Below are 23,344 nucleotides of genomic sequence, written 5' to 3' on the forward strand. Positions count from 1 at the left end.
CACCTCTCGCCTGTCTCAGCTTCCCACAGATAGAGAGCACTGCCCCCTCTCATCACCTCTCTCCTGTCTCAGCTTCCCACAGATAGAGAGCACTGCCCCCTCCCATCACCTCTCTCCTGTCTCAGCTTCCCACAGATAGAGAGCACTGCCCCCTCCCATCACCTCTCTCCTGTCTCAGCTTCCCACAGATAGAGAGCACTGCCCCCTCCCATCACCTCTCTCCTGTCTCAGCTTCCCACAGATAGAGAGCACTGCCCCCTCCCATCACCTCTCTCCTGTCTCAGCTTCCCACAGATAGAGAGCACTGCCCCCTCCCATCACCTCTCTCCTGTCTCAGCTTCCCACAGATAGAGAGCACTGCCCCCTCCCATCACCTCTCTCCTGTCTCAGCTTCCCACAGATAGAGAGCACTGCCCCCTCCCATCACCTCTCTCCTGTCTCAGCTTCCCACAGATAGAGAGCACTGCCCCCTCCCATCACCTCTCTCCTGTCTCAGCTTCCCACAGATAGAGAGCACTGCCCCCTCCCATCACCTCTCTCCTGTCTCAGCTTCCCACAGATAGAGAGCACTGCCCCCTCCCATCACCTCTCTCCTGTCTCAGCTTCCCACAGATAGAGAGCACTGCCCCCTCCCATCACCTCTCTCCTGTCTCAGCTTCCCACAGATAGAGAGCGCTGCCCCCCTCCCATCACCTCTCTCCTGTCTCAGCTTCCCACAGATAGAGAGCAGCTGCCCCCTCCCATCACCTCTCTCCTGTCTCAGCTTCCCACAGATAGAGAGCGCTGCCCCCCCCTCCCATCACCTCTCTCCTGTCTCAGCTTCCCACAGATAGAGAGCGCTGCCCCCTCCCATCACCTCTCTCCTGTCTCAGCTTCCCACAGATAGAGAGCGCTGCCCCCTCCCATCACCTCTCTCCTGTCTCAGCTTCCCACAGATAGAGAGCACTGCCCCCTCCCATCACCTCTCTCCTGTCTCAGCTTCCCACAGATAGAGAGCACTGCCCCCTCCCATCACCTCTCTCCTGTCTCAGCTTCCCACAGATAGAGAGCACTGCCCCCTCCCATCACCTCTCTCCTGTCTCAGCTTCCCACAGATAGAGAGCGCTGCCCCCTCCCATCACCTCTCTCCTGTCTCAGCTTCCCACAGATAGAGAGCGCTGCCCCCTCCCATCACCTCTCTCCTGTCTCAGCTTCCCACAGATAGAGAGCGCTGCCCCCTCCCATCACCTCTCTCCTGTCTCAGCTTCCCACAGATAGAGAGCACTGCCCCCTCCCATCACCTCTCTCCTGTCTCAGCTTCCCACAGATAGAGAGCACTGCCCCCTCCCATCACCTCTCTCCTGTCTCAGCTTCCCACAGATAGAGAGCGCTGCCCCCTCCCATCACCTCTCTCCTGTCTCAGCTTCCCACAGATAGAGAGCACTGCCCCCCTCACTTTTCTATCATCTCCTGTCCTTCACCTTGGCCTGATTCTCCCTCAGTGTTTCCTTCCTTCTTGCTCTTCTCACAAGCTTTCTTTTTCTGTCCCTTGCTGCTCTTTCCTCCACCTGTAGCTGCCTTGGTCTCTCTTTCACTCTCAGCCTCTCGTTTCAGCCCCGCGGTGCGTGGAGTTCCTGTCGGAGCTGCACAACGTGACGGTGCTGGAAGGGGAGTGCGCCACCTTTAAGTGTGTCCTGTCCCCGGAGGACGCCCTCATCTCCTGGCAGCTGAACGGCTCTGCGCTCACCCCTGATGCCAAGTACATCATGAGCAGGAACGGCCTGTGCCATTCCCTCTCCATCCAGCAGTGCCGGATCGGCGACGGGGCCACCGTGACCGCCTCGGCTGAGGGCGCTGTCACCAAAGCCAGGCTCAGGGTGCAAGGTCAGTGAAGCTCTTACTCTGCCCCCGCCTCGTGAGGGGCTGGAGGAAGGAAGGCGACTGATTTTAACTAATCGCTGCCAGAGAGCAGGAGCTTAAACTGAATGAGTTATCCCAATCTCAGAGGAGGCGGGATTGAAGCAATATTGGCCCCAGCCTCATTTTGCTCAGTTTCTATTTCTGATTAGAAGTTAGACTGCAGGTTTAGGGGGTTTCGGTTTGTTAGGGGTAGGGTTTTGGTTTGGATTTAGGACAGGGTTTTAATTTTGTGGAGATTGGCATCAGTAGCAGAGTTAATCCCTGCATCTGCTGTCTCCCTTGTTTTGTTTTATGTTTTTCACAGAAACTCAGGTCTTATGTGCATTAAAATAGTAGAGTTTGGCTTGGAGGAGGGGATGGGATAAGGACTTAGAGTTGTGATGGATTTAGGCCTAGGGTTTGTTTTTCTGCTGCAGATGGTATGAGTAATTGGGTTAACACCTATCCATGCTCTCTTTAATTTACAGCAGTTCAGGCTTTATCTGGCTATAGTTTAGGCGTCTGTGTTAGGATAAGAGTTGATGGTAGGGGATAGAGTAAGGATTTGTGTTGTTCTTGGAGTTAGGGGTAGGGGTAGAGTTGCGTTTGCATTGATGTTGTAGTTAGGGGTAAAGCTTGGGTTTCCATTTACATTGATATTGGGGTTAGGAGTAGGGTTTGGGTTTGCATTTACATTGATATTGGGGTTAGGAGTAGGGTTTGGGTTTGCATTTACATTGATATTGGGGTTAAGGGTAGGGTTTGGGTTTGAATTTATATTGATATTGGGGTTAGGAGTAGGGTTTGGGTTTCCATTTACATTGATATTGGGGTTAGGAGTATGGTTTGCATTTACATTGATATTGGGGTTAAGGGTAGGGTTTGGGTTTGCGTTTACATTGATATTGGGGTTAAGGGTAGGGTTTGGGTTTCCATTTACATTGATATTGGGGTTAGGAGTATGGTTTGCATTTACATTGATATTGGGGTTAGGAGTAGGGTTTGGGTTTGCATTTACATTGATATTGGGGTTAAGGGTAGGGTTTGGGTTTGCATTTACATTGATATTGGGGTTAAGGGTAGGGTTTGGCTTTGCATTTACATTGATATTGGGGTTAGGAGTAGGGTTTGGGTTTTCATTTACATTGATATTGGGGTTAAGGGTAGAGTTTGGGTTTGCATTTACATTGATATTGGGGTTAAGGGTAGGGTTTGGGTTTTCATTTACATTGATATTGGGGTTAAGGGTAGGGTTTGCATTTACATTGATATTGGGGTTAAGGGTAGGGTTTGGCTTTGCATTTACATTGATATTGGGGTTAAGGGTAGGGTTTGGGTTTGCATTTACATTGATATTGGGGTTAGGAGTAGGGTTTGCATTTACATTGATATTGGGGTTAAGGGTAGGGTTTGGGTTTGCATTTACATTGATATTGGGGTAAAGGGTAGGGTTTGGGTTTTCATTTACATTGATATTGGGGTTAAGGGTAGGGTTTGGGTTTCCATTTACATTGATATTGGGGTTAAGGGTAGGGTTTGGGTTTTTATTTACATTGATATTGGGGTTAGGAGTAGGGTTTGCATTTACATTGATATTGGGGTTAAGAGTAGGGTTTGGGTTTTCATTTACATTGATATTGGGGTTAAGGGTAGGGTTTGGGTTTTTATTTACATTGATATTGGGGTTAGGGGTAGGGTTTGCATTTACATTGATATTGGGGTTAAGAGTAGGGTTTGGGTTTTCATTTACATTGATATTGGGGTTAAGGGTAGGGTTGGGTTTGCATTTACATTGATATTGGGGTTAAGGGTAGGGTTTAGGTTTGCATTTACATTGATATTGGGGTTAAGGGTAGGGTTTGGGTTTCCATTTACATTGATATTGGGGTTAAGGGTAGAGTTTGGGTTTGCATTTACATTGATATTGGGGGTAAGGGTAGGGTTTGGGTTTTCATTTACATTGATATTGGGGTTACGGGTAGGGTTTGGGTTTGCATTTACATTGATATTGGGGTTAGGAGTAGGGTTTGCATTTACATTGATATTGGGGTTAAGGGTAGGGTTTAGGTTTGCATTTACATTGATATTGGGGTTAAGGGTAGGGTTTGGCTTTGCATTTACATTGATATTGGAGTTAAGGGTAGGGTTTGCATTTACATTGATATTGGGGTTAAGGGTGGGGTTTAGGTTTGCATTTACATTGATATTGGGGTTTAGGGTAGGGTTTGGCTTTGCATTTACATTGATATTGGAGTTAAGGGTAGGGTTTGCATTTACATTGATATTGGGGTTAAGGGTAGGGTTTGGCTTTGCATTTACATTGATATTGGGGTTAAGGGTAGGGTTTGCATTTACATTGATATTGGGGTTAAGGGTAGGGTTTGGCTTTGCATTTACATTGATATTGGGGTTAAGGGTAGGGTTTAGGTTTGCATTTACATTGATATTGGGGTTAGGAGTAGGGTTTGCATTTACATTGATAATGGGGTTAAGGGTAGGGTTTAGGTTTGCATTTACATTGATATTGGGGTTAAGGGTAGGGTTTGGGTTTGCATTTACATTGATAATGGGGTTAAGGGTAGGGTTTGGCTTTGCATTTACTTTGATATTGGGGTTAAGGGTAGGGTTTAGGTTTTCATTTACATTGATATTGGGGTTAGGAGTAGGGTTTGCATTTACATTGATATTGGGGTTAAGGGTAGGGTTTGGGTTTGCATTTACATTGATATTGGGGTTAGGAGTAGGGTTTGCATTTACATTGATATTGGGGTTAAGGGTAGGGTTTAGGTTTGCATTTACATTGATATTGGGGTTAGGAGTAGGGTTTGCATTTACATTGATATTGGGGTTAAGGGTAGAGTTTGGGTTTGCATTTACATTGATATTGGGGTTAGGAGTAGGGTTTGGGTTTGCATTTACATTGATATTGGGGTTAAGGGTAGGGTTTAGGTTTGCATTTACATTGATATTGGGGTTAAGGGTAGGGTTTAGGTTTGCATTTACATTGATGTTGGGGTTAAGGGTAGGGTTTAGGTTTGCATTTACATTGATATTGGGGTTAAGGGTAAGGTTTGGCTTTGCATTTACATTGATATTGGGGTTAGGAGTAGGGTTTGGGTTTGCATTTACATTGATATTGGGGTTAGGAGTAGGGTTTGGGTTTGCATTTACATTGATATTGGGGTTAAGGGTACGGTTTGGCTTTGCATTTACATTGATATTGGGGTTAGGAGTAGGGTTTGCATTTACATTGATATTGAGGTTAAGGGTAGGGTTTGGGTTTGCATTTACATTGATATTGGGGTTAGGAGTAGGGTTTGGGTTTGTGTTTACATTGATGGGTTAGAGATTAGGTTTGGGTTTACATTGATGCTTGAGTTAGGGATAAGATTTGGGTTTGTGTTTACATTGACGGGGGTAGGGGTAGGGTTTGCATTGATGCTGGAGTTAAGGGTAAGGTTTAGGTTTGCATTTACACTGATGTTGGGTTTAGGAGTAAGGATTAGTATTGGGTTTTGGGGTAAGCTTTGGGGTTTGAATGCAGAATAAATTCAGTAATGGGAGGAATATCCTGTGTTTTGCAGAAGCTCAGGTATTGTTTGTGAAGAAGCTGCAGAACGTGATAGCAGAAGAACTGGAGGATGTGATCCTGGAGGTAGAAGTCAGCGTGGAAGGGGCCGAGGTGCAATGGTTGAAACAGGGAGTGGTTATCCAGCCGAGTAACAAGTACACCCTAGAGACTTCTGGCCGGAGACATGTGCTGAGGATTCACAATATTACCTTCTCAGACCGAGGGAACTACCGCTGTGAGAGCCTGCATGACAAAACGCAGGCCAGACTGTGTGTAGACGGTGCGTATCTCCTGAATGGAGGAGAGTAGAAAGCAAAGCTGTGTATATTACATATATATCTCATTGCGGGGGAACTGTGTGTATGTGTCTTGTCCGTTATTATATCTAGCTCCTCTGTCATTGTGAGGCACCTTGGAGCAGCACCAAATTTCCCTTCTCCTTCATCTTCCTGATGCAAGCCCTACTCAGCCTTATTACACACTGTAATCCTTCCAGCCACACAACAACTAACCTCGTTCCCTACATTCTCCACCTCACCAGCCATTCTGTGTTCTGCACTGGTCTTCAACTTAAAATGTTCTTCCTGTCAACTAGACATCTCCACTCTCCCTGACAGCATCTCATCCTCATCGCTGTCTTCACACCTACGTATTCTTCTGCTCCTCCTCCTCTCACCTCCAAGGCAACTTTCACTCCATCTGGTCACATCAAACCATTTCCCCTCCAATCTTATCCCTATGACCTTCTTCCTTCCTCTTCTCTCTCTTCCTGATCCTTCCTAAGAATATACGAAATGCTGAATCAGACTAAAGGCCCCTCAAATCCAGCTTCTTGTCTCTGACAGTGGTCAATATGGGTCACAAGTACCCGGCAGGATCTCAAAAATTTGATTGTCTTTGCTCATAAGCGGGATAAGCAGTGGCTTGCCCAAAACTACCTGGCAAATAGTGGATTATGGACTTTTCCACCAGGAACTTGTCCAAACCTCTTTTAAACCCCACTGTGCTCGTCCCCTTGATCCCATCCGCTGGCAACAGATTCCACAGCTTGATTGTGCGCTGAGTGAAAAGAATACTATCTATGATTTGCTTTAAATCTGCTACTTGTTAGTTTCATGGAGGGCCTAGTATTATTGGAAAGGGTAAATAACTGTCCCGATTCTCATGATTTTATAGACCTCTGGCATGTCCCCTCTAAGTTGTCTCTTTTCCACATTGAAGAGCTGCAACCTGGTCAGCCTTTCTTCATAAAGGAGCCTTTCCATCCCCTTTATCATTTCACTTGTCTTTCTCTGGACTTTATCTAGTTCTGAGGCGACCAGAACTGCCCACAGTACTCAAGATCTGGTCATATCATGGCTCGATACAGAACATAAGAAGTGCTAGCTGGGTCAAACCAAGGTCCATCGAGCCCACCATCCTGTCTCTGACAGTGACCAGTCCAGGTCCTAAGTATCTGGCAGATTCTTGTACATCTCCGTGCTGACGCCAGCCCACCAGGATTCTCTGTCTCCAGCAGGCGGTAGATGGATGCATGTTCTGTGCTGAGGATGTAGGCCACAGTAAAAGTTATCATCTCCGATGCTCTTGCTGACCTTCACTGGCACCCCCGTTGAGTCACTGATCAAGTTCAAGAAAGTCATGCTGACTGACAAACTTATGGCCATTAATTTTCTCCCCTGGACAAATGCAATGCTACAAATGTATAATCCTACAAGACCACTATCTTCTCAGATGACATTTCTCACTGTTCCCTCAGTTAGGCAAGCAAGGCTTTGTGAAACAAGAGAGCGTGCATATTCTGGAAAACTCTCCCTCTCAAGCTTACAGCAGTAGAATGCCCCAAGAGATTTAAAATTGCCTTAAAACCGTTTTTATTTAAACCGTTTTGTTAATTTTATTCCAATGATTTGACTCACTCAGGCTGAATTATCTGTTTTACTTGTTTCTGAAGAGGTCAATATTCAAGGCTGGCCAAGGGGGTCATTTACTAATATTCAAAGCTGACTAAGGGGGTCATTTACTAAGCAATTTCCCCATAGACCCAGAATGGGAGAAAACCTTTACTAAATAGGCCCCTAAGTTATGATGAATATTCAGCAGCACAGCGAAGCCACTGAATATGCGCTTAGGGCCAGATTTTAAAAGGTCTACATGCGTAAATTGACTTACGAGCACCAGGCCTATTTTATAAAGGCCCAGCGACGCGCGTGAAGCCCCGGGATGCGTCTGAGTCCCAGGGCTTTATAGAAGGGGTGGGGAAGGGGCGGGGCCAGAGGCCTCTGGCACAGTGACCACTTGCCACTGTGTTGGAGGATCGCGCGCCGGCAGGCTGCCGGCGCGCGCAACTTGCGCCTGTCCAGAGCAGGCGCAAAAGGTAAGTTAAAAGAATTGGGGGTGGTTAGGATAGGGCTAGGGGGCAGGAGGGTTAGGGGAAGGGGTGGGAAGGTTAGTTTAGGGGGAAGGGTACAGGGGAAGGCCACGGGCGTCGGCATGCGCAAGGTGCACTAGTGTGCACCCCCTTGCACGTGCCAACCCCCGATTTTATAACATGCATGTTATAAAATCGGGCGTACATGTGTGTGCGCCGGGTAGCGCGCGCGCGCACATGTATGCTCGTGCGTAGGTATGAAAATCTACCCCTTATATTGTACACTTTGCCAGATAAGTCTACCTGCTAAGCTCTATGGGCTGTCTAAACCTAGACGTACACCTATACGCCTAACTGAGAATACCTTATACGTCTAACTCATTCTGCCATAATCCGCCCATGTTTTTGTGCGCACATTATAGCCATAGAAGGGACTTGTATGGATAAGTGGCGGCTGCAGAACATGGGCCACCACTAAAGGCACTTTGAATATTGACCTTGGAATGATTAATATTTGAATTATGCGTGTGTGGTGGGAGCCACCCGTGGCCGGAAGCACTCACCCCTTTCACCCAGCAAACCTTTTGCATGAGGAGGCCTCCATCACCTCATCTTCCTCCCTCTTCTCTGGGCTTCCGCTAGGCATGGCGCACCTGGCGCGTGTGATGCACCACCTCTCAAGAGGTCCATGGCGGGAGCTAGGGCTCCTGGTGCCTCCCAATGACATCACGCGGCTGTGTAACTAACATCCAGCCATGCACCCTAGCATTGCCTCAGCAATGGGTCAGCTACACTGAGAATTGTAGTGTAAGTTGCTGCTCCTGCTCCTGCTCCTGAGAGGGCTTCCAGGGAAGTAGGGCTGGCCGGTTCCACCAATCTTTCTCTTTTTAATTCTCCTTGGACTGCTCTCGCTCTCTCTCCCTCCCCCCCAATCACAGCTTGTGTTCCCCTTGGATTCCCCAGGTCCTCCATTCCTTTATGGATTTTTGTCTCCTATGGGACAATAAAAACATCAGAGAAAGGAAATGAGTGACACAGGAGTTCCTGGATGCCTGTTTTCCTTCAGACAGGACCACAGTGAGGCGAAGGGGTGCACAGAAAGGCAATTGGGGACATTTGCGGGGGAGAATGAGCACAGAGCAATTTCAGCAGGAATGTGGCCTGGAGGAACTGCGTGGCATAGCCAAGATGACTGCAGCCTTCCGGTATGGAAGAAAGTGTGCTTTGCACCACCTGCAATTTCTGGACTCTTCAGGCAGGAAGTGCTCAGAAGTTGTGCTCCAAGTGTGTCACGGCCCGGGAGACATGTTTTCTTGCGATTTCTGGACTCTTCAGGCATTTCTGAAGCAGCAGACTTGGTGATAGAAAGTGCTGTGGGGTGGGGTGCCTGGAAGCAGTGTTGGAGCAGAGGAGCCCTAACCAGGAAAGCTTGGCTTCCCCCCTGACTCCAGAGTGTGGGCCGGGGCCACCCAGCTGGGCCTGCACCCTCTCTCCCCAGGATGGAGATCTCTTCTCATTCCTGGGTGGAGCTTTTTAGAGGCCTATAAGTTTTTTTTGCATGGGACAGGGGGCTCCACAGGATAGTGCCCCCCCCCCCCCCCCAAGGGAAGAAGTGAGCTCACGTTGAGCTGGACCTCGAATGGCCAGGAGAGGACCCCGGATGACTGTTAATCATATCTTCCAGTGGGCAATAATGGTACCTTGGAGGAGGGGGAGGTTCCTGAGGGAGACACCCATAAGTCTATTCTGCAGCTTTATCATAGGGATGAAGGGCCATACACTACAACTAGATGAGGATACAGGAGAGGTATCAAAAGCTCCCTGGTGAGACCCCATTATGGTTAGCTTGTGGAAGGCATCTTACTTTTTTCCCCTGCATGAGATGGTACAGGAATTGATTGATTTGGAATGGGGTTCACCAGCAGCGAATCTCCTTGCCAACATGTATCCATGGGATCCTCAGGTGAAAGAGCAGTTCCATTTTCCTAGAGTGGATGCCTTGGTCTATTCAGCGACTAAGAGGAACACCATCCCAGCACCATTTTTAAGGATTCACAGGATAGGAAGACTGAGGCCATGAGAACATAAGAAATTGCCATACTGGGTCATACTGAGGGTTCATGCTCAAGTAGGCCTTCAAGGTTGCTGCTATGAATCTTTAGATCATGGCGTGCAGTTGTATTGTGGCACAGTCTATTTTGCATCTGGCACAGGACACTTAAGAGTTGGAAGAGGATTCCCCATGTCTGGAAACAGGAACTGCCTTCCTGGTGTATGCTGGTTATGACCTAGCCCACTCCATTGTGAGAGGGGTGTCTTTCATAATAGCAATGCGTCATCTTCTCTGATTGTGTAATTGGTTGGTGGAATCGATTTCGAAGTCACATTTAACCAAGATGCCCTTTAAAGGGTGACTGCTTTTTGGGGATGAGATGGAGAAAATAGCCAAGATTTGGGGTGATTTGACTGTTCCCAGGCTGCCAGAGGATAAGGTCAGATCTTCCTTATGTTCATATTCATCCCGAAGCCATCTGTGAAACTCCAGGCAATTTCAATGGGCCAGAGTACTTTGAGTTAGAGACCCCATATGTTCTCTCAGTATCAGTCCTTTCATTCCAAAAAGAGTGGAAAGGAAGGATCGTCAGAGCTACCTCTTCCAGATCTGCACAATGAGTACTTTGGGGCCCAGCATCTAGTGCCAGAGATAGTCAGTCTTCTCTCTTAGTTTTATCAGAGGTGGATCCAGATCACTACAGACCACTGGGTCCTCAAGATTGTAAAACAAGGTTATGCCCTGGAGTTTGAGCATCTGCTTTCCGATGCTTTTATGGTATCTCCCTGTCATTCCACCAAAAAGAAGGCTGTGGTGCAGTTCACTCTGCTGCGACTTCTTGCCTTAAAGGTGGTTATTCTGATAACAGAGGGCCAAGGGCATTACTCCATTATCTTTGTGATTCCAAAGAAGGAAGCGTCCTTCTTCCCCATCCTGGAACTCAAAGGGGTCAAAAACGTTTGAAGAGTGTCCCACTTCAGAATGGAGACCCTATGGTCGGTTATCATGGTCGAACAAAAAGGAAAATTCCTGGCCTTTATGGATTTAATTGAGGCATTAAATCCTGATCAGAGAAGAACACCAAGGATTCCTTTGCTTTTCATTGTTAGGTCACCACTTTCAATTTCAGGCATTGCTGTTTGCTTTATTTTTATTTATTTATTTACTTATTTAAAAACATTTCTATACCGTCTTTCACAACAGGAATTGACCAAAACAGTTTTCAAATTACCAAAGAAAAAAATAGGAGATAACAACTACAAAATAATTAAGATAAAAACTTTAAATAAAATAAATATAGAAAATCATATAAAATAAACAAAAGAATAAAAGTTTGAAAAAAACTACAATTTATGATTTAAGCCCTAATTCTAATTGTATCTCCTCAAATTCTTTAAATTAACTATGCTGAAACTAGTAAACAGACAAAGAAACAGCCAGAAATAACTTAAAATTAAGGTTAAGAACAAGAATTCCCAGAATTTTCATTGAACCTTACAACACTATATTGGCCGAGAATCAATGGATATGTGGAGTTTTTTAATTGTTATTTGTTCATTCCTTCTTGTCCTGCAAATGCTTCTTTAAATAAACGTGTTTTTAATGATTTTTTGAATTCTTTGTGATTGGTGATCTGTCTCAGAGTATTTGGAAGCGAGTTCCAAAGTATGGGACCAGCTATGGAAAAGGCTCTTTCTCTAGTTATGTTAATATTGCAAGTCTGATTGTGGGAACATCAAGTAAATTCTTACTGGCAGATCTGAGGCTTCTAGTTGGTTTGTAAAGCCGCAATGCGGTGCATAACTAGATAGAGTCTTGATCAGATATATGCGAGTGTATTAAAGATAAGACTATACTTAACTCTAAATTTAATTGGAATCCAATGTAATTTAAACAGAATGGGTGTAATGTGTTGTCTCATTGGAGATCCTGTCAGTAAACGAGCTGCAGCATTTTGAATCTGCTGCAAAGTTTTTAAAATGGAATCAGATAAACCTAAATAAAGACTGTTACAATAATCTAATCCAGAGAAAACAAGAGATTGAAGCACTGTTTGAAAGTCAGATTTAAATAAGACTGGTTTTAATCTTTTTAAAGTATGAAGTTTGAAAAATGAATTTTTTACTAAATTTGAAATATGATGCGTTAGGGACAGATTGGTATCTAATCAAATTCCTAAGTTGCGAGCTACTCTTTTGATTTCTATTAAGTCATTTCCTAATGTAATCGAAGGCGGCGGACAGTTTACTGGATTTTCTATCACACTTAACAATAAGATCTCTGGTTTTTTTTGGTATTAAGTTTGTCTGCTGTGACTCAACCATTGCTCAATTGTCTTAATATAAATTTTACATAGGGGGATGGTATCAGCCCATGAAGGTTTCTACGGGACAAAGATCTGTATGTCATCCGCATAAATTTTAGATTGGATGTTTAAGATAGATAGTATTTGACACAACGGTAATAAGTAAATGTTGAATAGTTCTGGCGACAAAGAAGACCCTTGTGGGACTCCAGTAGATTGAGTGTAAATTTGCGATGACTTGCCTTTGAAATTTACTTGATAACAACGATTAGTGAGATAGCTGTTGAACCAGCTTAATACTGTATTTTGTAAACTGATAGCTTGAAGTCTAGACATTAGTATCTTATGATCTAGCATATCAAACGCTGCGGAAATATCCAATAGTATTAACAAAAAATCTGTATTTGAATCAAATCCCCTGATATATGTGTCAAAAGAGGAGAGAAGGAGTGTTTCTGTTGAGTATCCCTTCCTAAATCCGTGTTGATTTGGATGCAATATATCATGTTCAAGCAAGTATTCATTTAATTGATATAGTACGAACGATTCTATTGTTTTGGATAGGGAAGTCAAAGTAGCAATTGGTCTGAGATTAGGAAGATCCAGGAACGTTGTTGACTTTTTCTTTTGAATTGGAGTAAAAGAAGCTTGTTTCAATTGATATGGACAAATCCCAGTTTCTAATGATTGATTTATTATTGAGCAAATTATATCAGGACAGTGTTCTCCTCGACCTTTGAAGATAACACCAGAGCAGGGATTCAAGGGGGAATTAGATATTTTTTGTTTATTTATTATCTTTTGAACTGTTTCCATTGAAATATTAAATGAGTTCCAATGATATGTTGGAACTTGATCTGCATAAGTAGGATAAGGTAAGTTAATAAATTCTAATGTGATAAAAAAAAAGGTGAAAGAATCCATCTGGAAATGAGAGGGGAGGGGGGAGGTGTGTGATCCTTGATCGGGAGACCCGCCCCCTCTGATGTCACTGAAGACTGTGACGGACGTTAAACAGCGCCAGAACACCAGGTGTTGTGCGCCGTGCATCGCGCCCCAAAGGGGTGTGACAAAGGGGCACTCCCCTTTGTGCACCCCTTCGTGCATCCCGTAGTGTTAGCCATTCCCCATGTTCTTTTATATCCCTTGTTAACAATCCCCATATTTAAATGTTTAATGTATTTGACAAAGGTAACGCATGAGTTTCTGCAAATTTTGTTTAAATGTAAACCGATGTGATATGTAAAATCGAACACCGGTATATAAAAATAAATAAATAAATAAATAAAATAAATATTCAGAATTTTTGATTGGAAAAATAATGCTATTTTGTCTCAGGTATTGTTATCAATATCAGGTAATTCATAATCAGGAGAGGAGGTCAAAGATGTGACAATATTGAATAAAGCAGCTGGATTCTTATTTGCTAGGTTAATTTTGTTGGCATAATATTTCTTTTTCTCTACATTTATCTCTCGTCTGTATATTCTTAATGTTGTAAAGTAGCTATTTTTTGTATGACTGTTTCTTTGCTTTCTCCAAAGGTGCTCCTTTTTCAAGCAGCATAGTTTATCAGTATACCAAGGATGGTTTGATTTTTTCTTATGTATCATAATAGGTTTTAATGGGGCTATTGAGTCTAGCGTGTCAATAATGGAGTTGTTCCAATTTTCAACTGTTTTTTCTATATCTTCTTGTAAAATTGTAGGCAGTTTATTAGTAAACTACAGCTACAGCTCCCAGGACCTTCTCCATGGTGATGGTAGTGTCCCTGAGAAGGGAAGGCATCTCGGTTCACTCATACCTGGATGATTGGGGTTTTTTTTTAGCAAAATCCTTCCAGGAGAGCCAAACAGCCTCTCAGAGAGTGGTCCAGTTGTTGCAGGATCTGGGTCAGATCGTCAACTTTTCCAAGAGCCACCCGTAACCATCCCAGAACCTCATTTATCTGGGCGCTTGCTTCGATATGAATATAAAGCGGGTGTAGCTGCCAGAATAATGGATCCTGAGGCTGAAGGAGCAAATCCTGGAATTTCAGATGGCCAGAAATCCTACCTTTTGGTACTATTTCCAGATCCTAAAGTCCATGGTGGCAACCTAAGATTTAGTTTTGTGGGCAAGAGCTCACCTGTGTCCTCTTCAGCGTGCCTTGCTTTTCTGATGGAATCTTCTGTCCCGTGACTACTCAGTGAGGTTTCTTCTTCCAGCGTCAGTCAGACAGAGCTTGCAGTGGTGGTTGGAATACAAGCATTTGTACAAGGGGTTAACTTGATATGCTTAGTCTTGATGGTGGTAACCACAGAGTGGAGAGCTCATTATCAGGAACTCATGACTCAGGAGCAGTGATTTTCAGAGGAGGTCAGCTGTTCCATTAACCATTTTAGGAGCCTGGGTAATTTGGTTGGCATTTGAGATTCACACTCAGTTGCTTGGGTAGGCAGTCAGGGTGATGTTCAGAAATGCCATGATTGTGGCTTTCATAAATTATCAGGGAGGAACCGAAGTCAGCAGGTTTCCTTAGAGCTGGATTTCCTTCTTCCTTGGGTGGAGTGTCATCTGCTAGCCTTCTTGGCCTTTCATATAGTGGGCACAGACAATGCACAGGCCAATTAAGTCATTCATCATATTCTGGACCTGGGTGAATATGTCTGTTGGACACAGTCATCGCAAGATGGGGTCTACCATGTCTGGATCTGGATCACTGGCAGAAATGATTTATCTGGCCACATTTTACCTGGATAAAATGTTATCCAAGTAGAATTTAGTCAGGTAAGTGTCCAAATATTCATTTAGCTGGATAACTTTGAGTTACCGTCTAAATGCTTCTGAACGTGGACCACCGCGAGCGCATGTGTGTGAGAGAGACACTGCGTGGGCCCGAGGAGCAGGCTGCAGCTGCCTGCACATTCAAGGAAGAGAGAGAGAGAGAGCATTTTGTGAATGTGTGCGTTACAGAGAGAAAGAGAGAGAGAGACAAGCCTGGGAACTCTCCGGAATTCTAAAAGAATTACCGGGTCTCCAGGTCAATACCGGAAATCTCCGGGTGCTGCAGCAAAAGCAATCTGCTTGGACCCAGGAAGAAGAAAGGAACGTCATTGGTCTTGTGCGGCTGAAAAAGGAGGAACTGGACAGTGATTTCTACCATCTCCGGACCTTTTTAACTCTTAACTTTGCTTCCTCTTGACACCTCCTGCTCCTGCACAGCCACTTACCCGCCTGACATCGCACTTCCTGCCCATGCACCAAACGAGGAGTAAGAAACAGGCAGCGTCCACCTCCGCAGCACAGAAGGAGAAGGAAGAGGCTGCTGCTGCTCCAGGAGCCCAAGTTAGAGTCTGTTGTTGCTAGTTTGTTTTGAAAGGGGGGGAGAGAGAATGAATGCGCAATTGCGCATGTCTGTGAGAGTGAGTGAGTGTGCATTTGTGTTGGAAGAAGAGATCTGAGAGTGTATGTAGGTGGTGAGTAGGAGAGAGCTGAGTGCAAGTGAGCATGGGTGTGAAAGTGAGTGGGCATGTGTGTATAGAAGAGGGAGAGAAGTGAGTATGTGTTTGAGTGCATGTGTTAGGGGGAGAATGGGAGAAGTAAAGGTGTAAATGGACATGTGGGAATGTGAGAGAATGAGCAATGAAAGTAAGTATAAACATGTAAGAGGGTTAATGCGTATGAGAGCAACTTTGTGAGCAGCCGATCCCGTTGTGCAGTTGCCTCCCCCCAGCCCCCCACTAAACCATGGTAATCTCAGGGTGACTGGAAGTCAAAAGTTCCCAGGAATGGAGAGAGAGAGAGAGAGAGCATGTGAGAATATAAGGTAGAGAGAGTTTGTATGAGGGAGCACGTGAGAGAGCTTGTGAGCTTGTGTGAGAGCATGACTGTGTGAGTGAGACGCTGCACAGATCCAAGAAGGAGGTTGCTGTTCCATATTATAAGGAGAGGGAGAGAGAGAGAGAGCATGTGTATTTGCATCTGTGTGTGTGAGAAATAGAGCATGTGAGAGCAAGCATGTGAAAATGTATGAGACAGAGAACATGTGTTTATGCGAGAGAGAGAGCAAATGAGAGAGAGAGAGCAAATGAGAGAGAGAGTCAGAATGTTTATGAGTGTGTGTGTGCTGGAAATTGTATATATGTGGATTAGGAAAATTTGTGTACTCCCATTAATCTGCAACAATCTCAGGATGACTGGAAATCAAATATTCCCAGGTATGGGAGATTTTTTAAATCATTATTTGTTTTACTTATTGCATGTGGTTTGATTTTTTGCTGCTTTGAAATATTTTATTGGTGTTTGGGAAATTTTAAAATAGTTTGAGTTTTTAATTATTGAATATTTTTTTCATCAGTTGTTTTGAAATATTTAATCCTTTTTAGAAGTATGCTTTTATTATCATGATATTTCATGTTTCTTATTTTATAGTTTGATGTTTTATGTGGAATGCTGATATTTCTGTTTTTCAATTGATTCATTGCATTCAGAGTCTGGCTTGTTGCAGTTTCCAGTTCAGTTTTTGTCTACACGTTTCTGTATATACTTTATGGTCTCTTTATTCAATGCTTTATGAGAGTTTGTTTGTGTTCTGCATGTGTGACTGAAGTGAAGTATTCTGCTAGCATGTAATTTCTGTAAAGGGATATATAGCAACCTGACTTGTTCTGTTTTCCTAATAGCAGGTATATTGGTGTTTTAGGACCTTGTGTAATATTTGCAGTATTGCCTTTTCATAGGTAGGGTTGTTACTGTTTGAGTGCTGGCTGTTAGTGCTATTTTGGTATAAGAGACTTACCATGTTGTAATTATAATTCAGTTTATCAGGGAATTGTCAATTTGTTTTTAGCATCAAATCAAAAACAGCACAATTTTTAAATGTCTACATTACTGTAGCCCAAAGGCTGTATTTAAGTGGCTGTGTGCTGTGCTGTGCTATGCTGTGTCTGGGTGCCTCCACCAGTTGTAAGGAGCACCTTAAGAAGAGATCAGTGAAGGGTGTGAATGATTTATTTATTTATTTATAACTTTTCTATATCGAAGTTCAAATAACAGAGTTAATTATCACTCCGGTTTACATTGCAACCATAAAAACAGTGACAAAGTTGTCTTACATAGAACAGGGGGATAGAAAAACTTGGATACAGCTTAAGCATGGGGAGTAACGTGTCCTAAACTGGTAAGAACTGATAAGAGTTGGCTTTTAGGGGTAACAAGGTATTCCGAGGGAGGGGGTAGGAATGAGGGATTGGAAGGGGGTTGGAAGGGGGGTTGGAAGGTGGGGGGGGGAGGGTAGCGGAGGGTTACCATAGATTTAATGAAACTAATATACATATAGGGGCGGATTTTAAAAGGCGCGCGAATAGCCTACTTTTGTTTGCGCTCCAGGCGCAAACAAAAGTACGCTGGATTTTAGCAGATACGCGCGGAGTCGCGCGTATCTGCTAAAAACCTGGATCGGCGCGCGCAAGGCTATGGATTTTGTATAGCCGGCGCGCGCCGAGCCGCGCAGCCTACCCCCGTTCCCTCCAAGGCCGCTCCGAAATCGGAGCGGCCTCGGAGGGAACTTTCCTTTGCCCTCCCCTCACCTTCCCCTCCCTTCCCCTACCTAACCCACCCGCCCGGCCCTGTCTAAACCCCCCCTTACCTTTGTCGGGGGATTTACGCCTCCCAGAGGGAGGCGTAAATCCCCGCGCGCCAGCGGGCCTCCTGCGCACCGGGCCGCGACCTGGGGGCGGGTATGGAGGGCGCGGCCACGCCCCCGGACCGCCCCGGGCCGTAGCCACGCCCCCTTACCCGCCCCCAAAACGCTGCCAACACGCCCCCGAAACGCCGCGACAGCCGGGCCCGCCCCCGACACGCCCCCCTCGGAGAACCCCGGGACTTACGCGAGTCCCGGGGCTCTGCGCGCGCCGGGAGGCCTATGTAAAATAGGCTTCCCAGCGCGCAGGGCCCTGCTCGCCTAAATCCGCCCGGTTTTGGGCGGATTTACGCGAGCAGGGCTCTGAAAATCCGCCCCATATTAAATAGCTTAGGTAGCGGAAGAAAAAGTGCTTAGGCATCTGAGCTTAGGAAGAGATGATCCGTGGAGGATGAGGCAAGGACGAGTGTTATGGGAAGGCTTGTCTGAATAGTAGCGTCTTAAGTCTCTTCTTGAATGTAATTGGGCATTGTTCCAGCCTAAGGGCCGGTGGGAGCAGGTTCCACTGCTTGGGGCCTGCGGTGGAAAAGGCTCTTTTACTAAAGGAGGTTTTGAATGTAGGTGTTCTAAGACTCCCTCTTTGCGCTAATCTCAGAGGACGGGTTGATGTATGAAGTTGCAGGGGGGTCGATAGGTCCAGCGGAGAGATGTTAAGAATGGCTTTGTGGGTGATTACTAAAAGCTTGTAGAGGATTCTGAATTTGACTGGGAGCCAATGGAGTTTCTTAAGGATGGGTGTTATGTGGTCCCTTTTGTTAGACTTTGTGAGTATCCTTGCAGTTGCATTCGGAAGCAACTGGAGAGGTTTAATGGAATTGTCTGGAAGGCCTTGAAGAAGAGCATTGCAGTAATCGATTTTTGAAAAAATGATCGCTTGTAAGACAGACCTGAAATCTTGAAAATGAAGGAGGGGTCTTACTCTTTTTAATAGGGATGTGAATCGTGTCCTCGATCATCTTAACGATCGATTTCGGCTGGGAGGGGGAGGGAATCGTATTGTTGCCGTTTGGGGGGGGTAAAATATCGTGAAAAATCGTGAAAAATCGTTAAAAAATCGAAAAAATCGAAAAACCGGCACATTAAAACCCCCTAAAACCCACCCCCGACCCTTTAAATTAAATCCCCCACCCCCAAATAACTTAAATAACCTGCGGGTCCAGCGGCGGTCCGGAACGGCAGCGGTCCGGAACGGGCTCCTGCTCCTGCATCTTGTCGTCTTCGGCCGGCGCCATTTTCCAAAATGGCGCCGAAAAATGGCGGCGGCCATAGACGAAAAAGATTGGACGGCAGGAGGTCCTTCCGGACCCCCGCTGGACTTTTGGCAAGTCTCGTGGGGGTCAGGAGGCCCCCCACAAGCTGGCCAAAAGTTCCTGGAGGTCCAGCGGGGGTCAGGGAGCGATTTCCCGCCGCGAATCGTTTTCGTACGGAAAATGGCGCCGGCAGGAGATCGACTGCAGGAGGTCGTTCAGCGAGGCGCCGGAACCCTCGCTGAACGACCTCCTGCAGTCGATCTCCTGCCGGCGCCATTTTCCGTACGAAAACGATTCGCGGCGGGAAATCGCTCCCTGACCCCCGCTGGACCTCCAGGAACTTTTGGCCAGCTTGTGGGGGGCCTCCTGACCCCCACGAGACTTGCCAAAAGTCCAGCGGGGGTCCGGAAGGACCTCCTGCCGTCCAATCTTTTTCGTCTATGGCCGCCGCCATTTTTCGGCGCCATTTTGGAAAATGGCGCCGGCCGAAGACGACAAGATGCAGGAGCAGGAGCCCGTTCCGGACCGCTGCCGTTCCGGACCGCCGCTGGACCCGCAGGTTATTTAAGTTATTTGGGGGGGGTTCGGGAGGGTGGGGGATTTAATTTAAAGGGTCGGGGGTGGGTTTTAGGGGGTTTTAGTGTGCCGGCTCACGATTCTAACGATTTATAACGATAAATCGTTAGAATCTGTATTGTATTGTGTTCCATAACGGTTTAAGACGATATTAAAATTATCGGACGATAATTTTAATCGTCCTAAAACGATTCACATCCCTACTTTTTAATACTTGAAGTTTGAAGTAGCACTCCTTTATTGTGTTGTTAATGAAGCCTGTGAAGCTCAATTGAGTGTCCATGACTACCCCTAGGATTCTGATTGATGCACTCATAATTTTTTTATAACATTGGGAAAAATTAGCAATGCACTTATAATACACATATGCATACACAATTAAAGGAATGCAGGCATCTATGCAGATTATGCTCCGTTATTCTTATGGTGTTTCAAGTTGGTTCATGGCTGCATCACTCATCATTGATGGCCCGGTTCTGTTGATCCATTGTTAGATTGCTCACTGCCACTGTCCTGGGATATTAGAATAGAAGGAACAGAGAGGAGAGAGAGGAGGCGAGTTCAGGGCAGTGGTGACAAATTTATGCAAATGAGGTGAAGATATGATGGTCAGTTCTCAAGTGTCCAGTTCTGATCTGTGGAAAAGTGGCAACTGTGGGCATGACTCAGGATGGAAGGAAAGGAAGGAGCTCTGGCACAGGCCTCAGATGTTTGACACTACTGATCATCGTCTACTCCATGATGCTCTGTCCTCACATGGATTTGGAGTCTTCATCCTATCTTAATTCTCTTCTTTCTTCTGTTATGGTGCTTTTAGTGGATCTTCTGCTAGATCCTCCTTCACTGCTATCCTATTTTGATCATTGTGCATCAGTACTTTTTCCCCTCGCTGATATCTTCCCATAACTTGCAGTGCCAGTGACTTCCAGATCTGCATGTTCATCTAGAATCTAGTTCCAAATATCAGCCTGCTTGTCTGGCGTAGCCACTTGGTCATCCCACCAGCACCTTGGCCAAGTCAAAGTTTTATATTTCCTTCCCCATCCCAAAACCAACTTCCTTCCTTCTGCCTTTTCTATCTATGCATAATTTTGTCGTCATGGTGGTCCTCTCAGACAGCACCTTGGGGTGATCTGACTTCTCTCTCTCCACACATCTAAAATACTGAATCAGGCCATGCACCAGGCCATGCTTTATGACGCTTACCCAGGAATACAAGAACACTTAGATTTTGTAGAAAGTATAATTTTTTATTGAGCAATATAAGTATTCTTGGGAGATGCTGATGCCACTTCTCTGACAAACTGACCACCAGCATATCGTATACATGAACTGGTCCTTCTTTAATAGGTAAAATACAATATAGTACTAGGTTAGAAATTCTAACAGTGCGTGACTACCCAGAGAATCATTTACATTCATTGTCATGTTAACAGCATGATAGATTATCCCTAAACTACTCTGATTATTTCTCCAAGTTGGGGCCCCTTTACCATCACTCTTTAGATAGTCCTTTGTTCTGTTAGAATCTTGTTGGCCAGGGCAATTATCACATCTTAGGCTGTGTTTACAGATGCCTCTGTTAATGGTGCCCCTGTAGTGACAGTCTAGCCTGAAGTTCCAACAGTTTCCTTCTTCTTTTGTGACCCTATAATTGGGCATCACAAAGTGTTGCCAGCTTCAACTGCTGTCCAGGTGTCCTTGGAATTCCTCCAGGTCAGGCTCAGTAAGGCAATTAAAGTTCACATAGCCAGAAAGGCTAAGATAGCAGAGGATTCTGGGTCAGTTGCCGTCTCCATGTTGGTCTCAAGCTCAGGCACACATATCATTATCAAATTGAACAAAAGCCCAAACCCTGTCTCACTATACAAATCAAAACCAAAACCAGAAACAGGGCAAACTGAGCATTTATTTCCCACAAAAATAACACTTCAAAAGCTCATATTGTCTTATTGTCATACGGGGTGAGAGTCTGCCAGCAAACATGGCTAAATGGCACCAATTATAATCATTTAACAGTTTTAAGACTTACTGAAAAAGTCTCAAGTCATGAAGTCCAGGAGTTGGCCCTTTTCTTCAGCAACAAAATCTCCAACCTTCTAACACAGCTGAATTCTAATACTTCATCGCCATTCAGCACATATTTCCATCCCAACAAAGACATTTCTATACAATCCTTTGAACCCATCACAACTTCAGAGATACAAACGGTATTGAAAAAAATGAAACCATCGTCACATCCATTTGACCACATCCCTTCCAAACTACTCCTGCTAATACCAGATACCATATCCAAAGCTCTGACAGACATTATCAACTGTTCTTTAGCCCAAGGAATCTATCCAGATGACCTGAAAATTGCCTCCATCAAACAGCTCTTTAAAAAACCTAACTTAAATCCTAAAGATCCTACCAACTTCCATCCAATATCCAATCTCCCTTTCATAGCCAAGGTAATGGAAAAATTAGTCAAAGCCAGACTTTCAGACTACCTCGAAGAACACAAAATTCTGTTCCCTACCCAATATGGTTTCCGAAAATCCTTAAGCACTGAATCACTACTCATATCCCTGACAGATTACCTCATCATGGGCCTCGATAAAGGTCATGCTTACTTACTGATCCTCCTGGATCTCTCAGCCGCTTTTGATATGGTTAACCACACCATTCTACTAAATCAGTTAGCGAACATTGGAATTACAGGCACGGCTCTGTCCTGGTTCAAATCATTCTTGGGGAACAGAGGCTACAAGGTCAAAATACACAGCAAAGAATCTCAACATTATCCTTCCTCTCTGGGAGTTCCGCAGGGCTCCTCCCTCTCACCCACGCTCTTTAACATTTACCTGCTCCCCCTCTGCCAACTATTAACCAAACTGAACCTTAAACACTTTCTATACGCGGATGATGTCCAGATCATCATCCCCCTCAAAGAATCTTGCACAAAAACTCTAGAATTCTGGGAAAATTGCCTTCGAGAAATTGACGGCCTCCTCTCCAATCTAAACCTAATACTAAATTCTTCAAAATGCAAACTCCTTCTAATTTCCCCTGAAAACAGTAACATCTCCACAAATCCACCAGTCAACTTACAAACTTCACAAGTAAGAGACCTAGGAGTTATCATTGATAACAGGCTAAACCTAAAATCATTCATAAATCAAACTACCAAGGACTGCTTTCATAAACTCCATGTCTTAAAAAGAATAAAACCTCTTTTCCACATTAATGACTACAGAACAGTGCTGCAATCAATAATCTTCGCTAAAATAGATTATTGCAATTCGATTCTATTAGGTCTACCGTTATCTCACACTAAACCCCTTCAGATGGTTCAAAACTCGGCAGCCAGAATATTGACAAACACAAGGAGAAGAGACCACATATCTCCAATCCTCAAAGACCTACATTGGCTGCCAATTCACTACAGAATCATATATAAGGCCATAACCACCATCTGCAAAGCCATCCATCAATACTCTCCGCTTAACCTTCAAATCCCATTCAGAAAATATACCTCCTCCAGACCCATCAGAGAATCCTACAGAGAATCCCTACAGGTACCACACTCCAAAACCACTCGACTTATAACCTCCAGAGACAAGGCTTTCTCCACCGCAGGACCTCCACTATGGAACTCCATTCCACCAGATCTGC

General features: G+C 45.0%; 1 protein-coding gene across 1 annotated transcript in view; it reads left to right on the forward strand.

Moving 5' to 3' along the window:
- The window catches only part of LOC115093337 (obscurin-like protein 1), a 143,124-nt gene that overhangs the window by 21,639 nt on the left and 98,141 nt on the right, over positions 1 to 23,344 (forward strand). Inside the window, exons 4-5 of the mRNA XM_029604964.1 lie at positions 1,554 to 1,863; positions 5,463 to 5,729. Coding sequence (XP_029460824.1) covers positions 1,554 to 1,863; positions 5,463 to 5,729 — 577 coding nt within the window. The remainder of the gene's footprint in view (positions 1 to 1,553; positions 1,864 to 5,462; positions 5,730 to 23,344) is intronic.

Source organism: Rhinatrema bivittatum, chromosome 6 (assembly GCF_901001135.1).
Source record: "Rhinatrema bivittatum chromosome 6, aRhiBiv1.1, whole genome shotgun sequence".
Taxonomy (NCBI): Eukaryota; Metazoa; Chordata; class Amphibia; order Gymnophiona; family Rhinatrematidae; genus Rhinatrema; species Rhinatrema bivittatum.